This window comes from Phaethon lepturus, unplaced genomic scaffold, assembly GCF_000687285.1.
Source record: "Phaethon lepturus isolate BGI_N335 unplaced genomic scaffold, ASM68728v1 scaffold16995, whole genome shotgun sequence".
Classification (NCBI taxonomy): Eukaryota; Metazoa; Chordata; class Aves; order Phaethontiformes; family Phaethontidae; genus Phaethon; species Phaethon lepturus.
The window spans coordinates 660-9,918 of NW_010538543.1; the positions used below are offsets into that span (position 1 = coordinate 660).

General features: G+C 37.1%; 1 protein-coding gene across 1 annotated transcript; it reads left to right on the top strand.

Annotated features, from left to right (window-relative positions):
• Positions 1-636: 636 nt before the first annotated feature.
• LOC104620587 (group XV phospholipase A2-like) lies at positions 637-3,221 on the top strand. The gene is made up of 3 exons (XM_010286859.1): positions 637-734; positions 962-1,074; positions 2,710-3,221. Exons 1-3 carry the CDS (start codon positions 637-639, stop codon positions 3,219-3,221), a joined length of 723 nt encoding a protein of 240 aa, XP_010285161.1.
• The last annotated feature ends 6,038 nt before the right edge of the window (positions 3,222-9,259 follow it).

The following is a 9,259-nucleotide window of genomic DNA, read 5'->3' on the forward strand; positions in this document are numbered from 1 at the left end:
CATATGTTTATTGTACTGAATTCTGTGTTTTGGAGCAGAAATTTAAGAATCATGTTGGAAAGTTAAATGGGCAGAACATAGTATCAGAATGCCCATTTCTAGGCTAGTTCTGTCTCAAATATCTGTAGTAAATCACCACAATCAGTCATTAACACTTGGATTACTTTAGTCTATTAAAGAGTTTCTAAAACTGACATTATCTGGGTGTTAATATGCAGAATAATTGTTGCTTTAAAGAAAAATCCTGCATTGCTGCAGGAAAGACAAGGCAAGCTATGAATGTATTCCTTCTGCTCCCATTCTTATTACATGGTAATGGCTAGGAACTTCATGTCAAATCCCCAGTTGTGTTATCAAAGTGGTAAATGGTACACAGGTGGAGTTATTCCCTCTAGATCTGTGATACTTTCTGCTGCTTATTCATGTGCTTTGCAGGGTCAATACTTATATCATTACAATTTCCAGTGCCAATAAAGTGAGGATGTTCTTCCCACTACAGTAAGCAATGACACAAAGTTCACTGTGGTGGTTTGTTTGGTTGGTTTTTTGTCAGCTTGAGATGCTAGCAGCATCTTCCTTAGACCTAATATTCTGTTCTCTATAATGTCAATGAGTGTTGTGCCTGCTGACTCACGCATGGTCTTGGCCATGCAGTACTTCCGCACTTCAGAGAAAAGTGGAGGATTTGATAAGCATTTTGTAGCAGTTCTGCAAGAGAAGGCTGAAATAGTCAGGTTCTGTGTTTGATTATTCCACTGGAAATAAATTTTGTACACATTCCTCTCATTCATCAATTCAGAACTCGGGCTTTCTTTGCTGAAAACTGCCAAGTAGTATTCAGTAGCTTAGTGGAGAGTGTGCACACTTAAGTGTTTATACCACACAGTAATATGAAACACATTTTTCCGCACCTTCGTGATTCTTGCTGTGCTCTTTTGAGTTTCTTTTTTATCTGTTTCAGAGTTACGCTAGCAATGTCTCCATACAGTCCTCCGAAAGATGGCATTAAAGACCGTGCTTTAGGTCTCATTGCCGAAGCAATAGTGCCACCTTATGGAATTGAAAAAATATACTGTGGGCTATATCAGGAATAGTGGTGTCGGTTTCAGTATTTCAATTTTTATGCTGCAGCTGACCTGCATCTCTACATGCTGTAACCACCTGGACCTAATGATGGAAAATCTGATTCAAGGTTCAGCTGACAAAAGAATTGAGGTCCACCAGCCATTGTGATAATGGAAAATAGGTCTGATCAGATAGTCACCATGAAAATAAACTCAGATCTGTCTCAGGGCTTTTTTTCTAAAAAAAAAAAATCCATTTCTAGTAATCACTATTATCTGCCATTTATTAAGCAGCTTTTAATTTTGTGAAGATGTGAGAACAATGGTTGAAAAAAGAGGCATATAAATTATACCTTAGTCATGTGTTAGTTTGAGCCATCTTTGGATCAAACTGCTAAGAAAGCAATGGACTTGATGTCTACAAAAAATTACTGCAATGTTTTCCTCAAACACTAGTTCTGTAATAAGAATAAGTCTAAATTTGGTAAAATGTAACAATTTTTTGTTTATTTGGTATCGGATTATTTAAGACCTTTATTGATGATAAACTCTAGCTCTCTACATTTATATTATATTAAGAAAATATAATGCCTTGGAAAAGCTTGGCCAGCTGAAAACATTTCCCAAGTATAGTAGTTATCTAATGGTCTTTCAAGAATTGTTGGTTTTGTCTGTACCCCCATGGCAAAGATGTAGTTTAAGTTACCAGAGTTGCTAGAAAATATTAGTGCTGCATTAAAGAAAGCCTGTGTTCTGAGCAGCACAAGTATTTTAGCAGTCTTGAAATGCTGACTGAAAGCGAAGGTGCCGATACTGGTGAATGGTTCCCACCAGAAGCTAACAAGCTCTAACTCTTCTTTTACCAAAGTACTACACGCAGAGACTGAATTGGTAATCGCGTGCAGCGTTCTTACTTGATAGCATAAGCAGGGACAGTAATATTAGCTTTGCTTCTGTTTCCTTTTGACAAGTTGTCTTTTCAGGTGACTTTTAAGTCTGCCATTTTCTTTGAATTGTAGGCATGTTCTGGTAGGTTTTGTTACAAAGGGAGTGCATAAACTGGTAAAACACTATGCCAAATGCTAAATAAACCATACAGTAATTTTTATAGCTATCCTGAATGAAATACTGCTACTCTGCTTGTTTTGAATGTGCAAAATTTTAAACGTTTTCTTAAGCCTATAAAGTGTCTCTATGACTGCTTACATGTCCGTGGATAGTAGTATGTATCTGTTCTTTCAGCAAAAACATGACCTAGGTACCAGAATTACTGTAAAACACATTTCTAGAGGAGCATTTACGACACAATTTGGAAATGGTATAAATAATGCCTAATAAAAGCTGATTTCTTAGTTGGCTAATATAGGAAATATTTTCTCCTTTAAAAAGGAGCATATTGGAAAGGCAGCAGTGTTCTTGATTTGTCATTAATTCATTAACTTGTATTTAAACTTCTAAGTTATCAGAAGTTCTTTTGCTGAGGTTAGTTATCAAGACAATCCTAGATTAGGAAAAATTTCTCCAATTGTCACTGTAAGGAAAGGGAATAATCTTTTTTCAGGTTATCCCTATGAGCCAACAGTAATTACTGTTGGCTGAGATGCATGCATTGCTTTGTGTATGATGAAATTCCGCTTTTTTTAAGGTGACAACAATAGAATACCTGTTATCAGCTCACTCAAGATTAGAGACCAGCAGAGATCAGCGGTTTCAACAAATTGGATGCTCCCATACAACTACACGTGGCCTCCAGATAAGGTCTTTGTAAGCACACCTACGGCTAACTATACTCTTCGGGATTACCGACAATTCTACAGAGACATCAATTTTGAAGATGGCTGGCTAATGAGACAAGACACTGAACCCCTGGTCTACCAGATGACACCACCTGGTGTGCGCGTACACTGTCTTTATGGTACTGGTGTGGAAACACCTGATTCCTTCCATTATGAAAGTTTTCCTGACAAAGAACCCAAGATTCTTTACAGCGATGGGGATGGTACAGTAAACTTACAGAGTGCCTTGCAATGCCAAAAGTGGGTGGACATGCAAAAACAAGAAGTGGTAATATTTGAGCTTTCAGGAAATGAGCATATTCAAATGCTATCCAATGATACTACTATCTCCTATGTGAAAAAGCTGCTTTTTGATTTGTGATACCTTGTGTTGACAGTCATTTTCCTCACCTGTGATGCCTTCCCTTAAATATGGGAAAATGCCTTTTAATCTCTTGATATTTAGATATTTGAATTATTTATTTTGTGGGAGTTTTTTAAGGTAAGGCTGTGTTCAAGAAGTTGTTTGGTGTCCTAAATGATCATTTGTCTCCCATTTGTGTTTATGATGCTTCATGATATTTTCACATTCTGCAAATTTGGTCAAATATGCATTTTAGTGTCTCTGTGTCCAATATTCATACAGGCTTTCATTTGGAGGCTGTGCAGCCCCTTGCACATGCTACATAGAACCATAGATACCTGAGCTCCTTTGTGTGGTCTATGCAGGGTTTGGAGTGGAAGGGCTAGGAAGGATTTGCAAATCCAGTGCCCAGAAAACAAAGGAATTATATTAATTTGGGAAGCACAGTAAATTTTTTAAAGGGTCTTGCATATTCTGATTCACAGTTCCTAGTTCCTTGGTTTGTAAAAGAGCATAACTACTGTTTATGGAAGAGGTCTGCCTGGTACTGTAATACCTTTGTCATATCCAGCCTTTCCTTTATTACAGCTTTTGGGAAGGGAAAAAGATAGGTGTGCAAATTACTTCAAGTTTCTTATTAGGTACCTTTTTTTTAAAAAAAAAAAAGGAAGAAATTGCTCATCAACTTCTAGAACCTGATTACTTAGAATCTGGAGTCTAAGGAATTCTCACCTTGGGCTTTATTTATCAATGAGGGAAAGAAGCTAAACAGTGGTTGATGCTTGCAATAACCATAGCTGTGTGGAGTAGCACAGAAATTAAAGCTAATTGAATTGAATACTGGCAAACAATCCATACAGTGCAGAATTGCATTTCTGGGTAAAAAATTATCTCCTGTAGTGGAAATGATAATGATGCTGAGCATTAATTCAAAAAGAAAAGTGAACTCCTTGAAATGGGGTGGGGAATGGAAGACAGCGTAGTAGAGTATTAAGTATAAACCTTGTTCTCAGTCAAATGTTTAGGCTCTGATCCAGTTACTGACAAAGTAGCAATTGGATCAACATCGTATTCAGCTGAAAAGAAACTTTACATTTTAAGACTAAAATTCACTTCCCATAGATTACAAGTTTCATTATTGCTGTTCCAAGAAGTTAGGATACACTGTTCCTTAAATGTTTATATAAATTGCTGAATGTGCAACTCTGTTAATTTCTTACAGTATTGTTTTAGTCAATGTTAAAAAAAAAAATTTCAACTCTGAAGCCACAGAAATGATAGCCTAAAGGCCATCATATTTACAACCTTGATTACAGAAGTGCTGTTGGAGAAATAGTTTCACTCAGACTCTTTTGCTTGCTTTAAAACCAGTCACCCAGTTAGACTGCACTTTACTTTTCTGAAAACACAATTTTGGATGCTTTCAAAAATGCTAGGTCCTCCAAGAAAAATGTTTTAAGTTCTGACGACTTTCTGAAACTATTGAGGATTCATTACTTAAGAAATGAAGTTGTTTAAAGTTTTTAACTATTTTGGCAGTATGCATAAAATGTTTGCTGCCATTAAACATATCAATAAGATGTGTTGAAATGACAGGCTTGAACTCGTTACTGTAGAATGCAAACATTTTGTCACAGGAGGTAGGTTTAAGGCTTTAAGTTTTAATTCAGAAATTACTTGTAAATCCAGAACAACCTGAACTAGGGTCATGTATAAGCTAAATAACTTCCTAGGTTTTAACTTCCTTCATTCCCCGCCCTGCATTTTCCCTATTACTTTTGTTGAGTGAAAGAACACATATTGATGTTGAAAATGGAACATTTATGCTACCATCAGTTGCCCAGGAACCTACAGTTCAGCAGCAATATTGCCTAGACTTTTCCAGAGTTAGTAGTGAGTTGCTCCAAGCCATTTGTAGTTGGTAACTGTTGAAATGAAAAAACAAAACAACAACAACCCCCCACAAGAAGTCCTCTACACAAGTGTTGTATTTTATGCAGGGCTGTCAGCTGGATAACCTTCAGGCTTGTGTTCCAAGACTGCTCAAGGATAAAGCTCTTCCTGTGGTCTGACTCAATTTTTGAATAAATTGCTATGTTACTGGTATGCAACAGGAAAGAAATTGCAGAAAACAGCACATCACAATCTGTATTTCTTGCTGAAGTAGAATGCCTGTTAATAAGCATTGGAATGAGTGGAGCTGGAGGCTGTATTGCAGGCTACCAACATGGTTATCAAGGGCTGAAAAAATGAGAGAACATAGATAAACAGTTCTTAACCTGATCCGGAGAGTGTCTGTAAGCTTCATTTTAGATCCTTAACCGTTAATCAGTGGCATTTTCAGTCTCGTACCAAGAGTTTAGCTTCAGGGGCTTTTTTTATTTGAAGTTCCGAAATACATGATTCCAAAAGATGCACTTTCTTTTTTTATTCTTTTTTCCTTTACTACCTTTTTAATACTACTTTTGTGCTCCAAAAGAAAAAAATAATCTCTGGTTCCTTTCTAATTTTGGCAGCCCAGTACTGTGTTTCTGAGATAAGCTGACTGTATCTTTTAACCTAAAGATTTGTAAATCAGCTTTTGATTAGTAGGCAAGCCCTAGAGTGTGTCTCCTTAAGTTGTGTTAGTTAACCTGGTAAAATGAAGCTGCAAGTTTCAGGTCTTTTTTGGTGTTTGTTTTTGTTGTTTGTCACTATAAAGCCTTGTTGTGCAAGAATGTGTGTACCTGAGTTCTTAGTACTGTGTTAGAGCACGCATAGTGCTTCTGGTGAGATTTTGATTGGATGCGATGGGTTCTGCAGACTATAGTTCTGTTTTATGTCCAGAACTCGTGCTTTTTCTACCAAATTATCTTCAACCCTTTCATTTTCAGTTTCTTGCATATTAGAATGGAGTTCTCACTGAAAAGTGAATGCAGCAAGTAAACACTATTCTACTCATTGAAATGGAACCACTTCACTCAGCATGTTGAGAAGTGCTTACTCATTACAGCATGTTCCTCTGCAAGGCAAGAGTATTTAGCATTACTGTTACAGGCCTGCTAGAACCATGTGCACTTGAGCATTCTAGATTCTTGTGGAAGGAGAGGTCTGAAGAAATAAATCTTTAAGGAGAGGAGAATGTGGCACTTAAGAGGACTAACTCAGGTGCTTTGCCACACCGCACAGCTGAAATGTTTGAATTCACTGACATCTCTTCGTAATGCCGAAGACGTATCAATCATGTCTCCTTCCATAATTTTTACTCAGTTTTATTCTTCCAGGATATTTTCAGAAACCAAAAATAGTCTTGAGGACCAAATGCGTTTCTTGTTTTGGACAAAATGTATAGAAAAGGCTGAAGAAGCTTTCAGCTGTCATTGTAATACTTCTGAAGAGGTTCAGAGTCACTATGTGATTCTCTTTAAAACAGAAGGCTTCAATAACTAGCAATAATTGCAAAGGACTTGCAGACCAAAGGAAGGAATGTTTGGTATTAAGGTAGTTCTTGGAGCACAGTGTGTTCAAGGCCCTCTTAAATTCAGGGAATGTTTGGCAATGACTTTGCTGCTCTACACTTAACAGTATTTTGTATGGAACATTCTGAGACCTAGCATTTTATATGCTCTTTTTGTGTATGAATGCGTTCAATAGATTTTGAGTATTTTATTGTCAAACTTTGATAACATAATAAAGTTGGTCTAATACAGCTTGTGTCCTGTTGTGAATAATATGTTGTCTCACTGCTCAGATGGAATGTCAACTTGTTGCTGGCTGTCTTCCCCATGGATTCTTGGCATCTCATTTTCTCACAGTAATTGCTGCTTGGTTCATCTTCCAAATGCACCTACTGTTTTGTGGTACATTTGGAGTTTTCTGTTAATTGTTCTTGAATTTATGGAGATGTGGGAGGGAGATTACTCAATTTCTTTTGTTTGCTTCTTTCTGTCTCATTTCATATGGGGGAAAAAGAAATTCTTGGGATGCCTCATGCTTCTGCTCAGGTAATCATTTTGAAATTAGTCCCTCAATCCTGAAATGTCCTAAATGCTTGCAGTTGCCTTTATACTGTTTGTTTCCGAACTGATCCACAAACACATGCGCGTTGACCATACAGTTTCACGATTGTATGAAACAATCTTTTTTGCAATTAAACATAGTGCATTGTGGCTCTGAAGAAACTTGAACAGTAGACAATGATTCTGTAGGGCAAAAAACCCTAAAAATTATCTCCCTTATCAAAGTAATCTAAAAGCCTGTTGGGCAAGTGTAAGTCCTCTGGTGGCCATGCTTCACTAACTGATAGTACAAATACTTGCTTATAGTTCTCGAGAAAGAAGAAAAAATGATGAGGTTGAAACTTGCCTTGTGGAGGATTTTTTTTGCATCATAAAGAGTAATACAAGTGTGAGCGTACTGCTGCTCCTCTGTACTCGAGACTCCTATTAATTGGACATCTTGTCCCAGTACAATTTTTGTTCATGCCTTCCTCAGGGTTCGTTAACCCTATAAGGTTGCAGAAGAAAGGGAAATGTGGCCTTCCTCCAGCTCCCTACTAAAATGGAGGAAGTCCTGCACTAAAGCACTTTGCCAATTCTTGGAAGAAGCTGGGAAGGCTGAGAGCACAGGGAAGTGGGGACAGAATGATAATGGGGCCTGGCTAGAGTGACGCCAAGCCATGTGGAAGATTGGTGTCCTGTGTAATTGTACCTACACGATTCTGTGTAATTGATGTAACACTGGTGCTAGCTTGGGTTGTGCATCTTCTAAATTAACAAAGTAATAGTTGCATATTGCCTGATGCTATTTTGCTGTGCTATCTTAAATGTTTACTGTAATGATGGGATTGCAGTTTTGAGGAAATTATGTTGACTTTCTCTTTTGCTTGAATTACAGCTTTTCTAGCTTAAGTTTCCTTTGTTTTAAGACTAATTTACTTTCTGGTCATTCAGATCAACAAATGAGAGTTATGTGGAAGATTTAGTTCCCAAATCGGCATTCTTCAGGCAAAAGCAGAATGTCATATGAGCATGATATTGAGAAATTCATACGCAATAGTTTACTCAAAATACTGGTTTTAAGTTTGTCTTAATGGTTTGTCTATATTGGTGTTGTCTGCCAACTTCTTATTCTAAACTAGGCAGCATCTGAGCAGAATATCCCGGTCCTGAATTCTTTTCCTTCTCATGTAACAGGCAGTCACCAATTTTGTGTGAAATAGTTTAGCAAGGTACCTTTACTTTAGGCTTTAGGGATTAGTTCTCAAATAGTTGAATCTTAAGCTATTCACCCCACCCCAGCAGATTTGGAAGCAAGAGTGGTACCATACTAGTACCTCTAGCACTTTTGCGGGTTCTATTTAGGCTGTTACCAGTTAAAGCACATCTTACCACTCCAGTACTTGTTTGCACTTTCTCAGCACTTAAAGGCGATTGATGTGGATCAGTGTCACTCTCTGCTAACAATCATAGAAAATAATTGTTATTCCTAGAATGACCTCTGTGTACCAGGGCAAATTCTTAAATTTAAGTTTTAACCAAAGACTGCATAGCATGTTAGACTGTTAAAGAGCTACTGCTGAAAATCTGGAAAAGAGTATGTAATTTTAACTGTTAGGGTACTGGAAAGCCAAATTAGAAATAAAATATTTCTGTAGCTTTCTAAGTTGTTACAGAATGGCTAGTGAACTAATGATCCTTTGTACTTGTGTTACCTGGATACATAAAGGCTTGGCCCAGTTACAATATTTTTTCTTTTCTTGTGAAGGAAAGCAAATTCTGTGATACAAAAAAGTGAGCTGTCTCCTTCTGTAGAAAGAATGTTTAGCATGAAATACTGAGGGGAAAAAAGAAAAGCTCCAGAAGGTTCCATCTCAGAATAGAAAAAGTAAAACAGTACACTAAGCTAAAATAAGATCAACAGCAGTAACATGAAGTCCCTAATGAAATGTGAAAACTGAATTGCTTTAGTAGATAAAAATGCAAGCAGAAAATACATTTTGATGCCTTTGACAAAGCAATCCAAGAAACTTTCTCTGATGATGATTCTTCAACAGCCCAATTTATGCAATGACTATT

Coding starts and splice junctions, on each gene's coding strand:
- LOC104620587 (XM_010286859.1), top strand. CDS start 637: ATGGTCTTGGCCATGCAGTACTTCCGCACTTCAGAGAAAAGTGGAGGA. Junction 735..961: donor GAGAAGGCTGAAATAGTCAG/GTTCTGTGTTTG, acceptor TATCTGTTTCAG/AGTTACGCTAGCAATGTCTC. Junction 1,075..2,709: donor TGGAATTGAAAAAATATACT/GTGGGCTATATC, acceptor GCTTTTTTTAAG/GTGACAACAATAGAATACCT.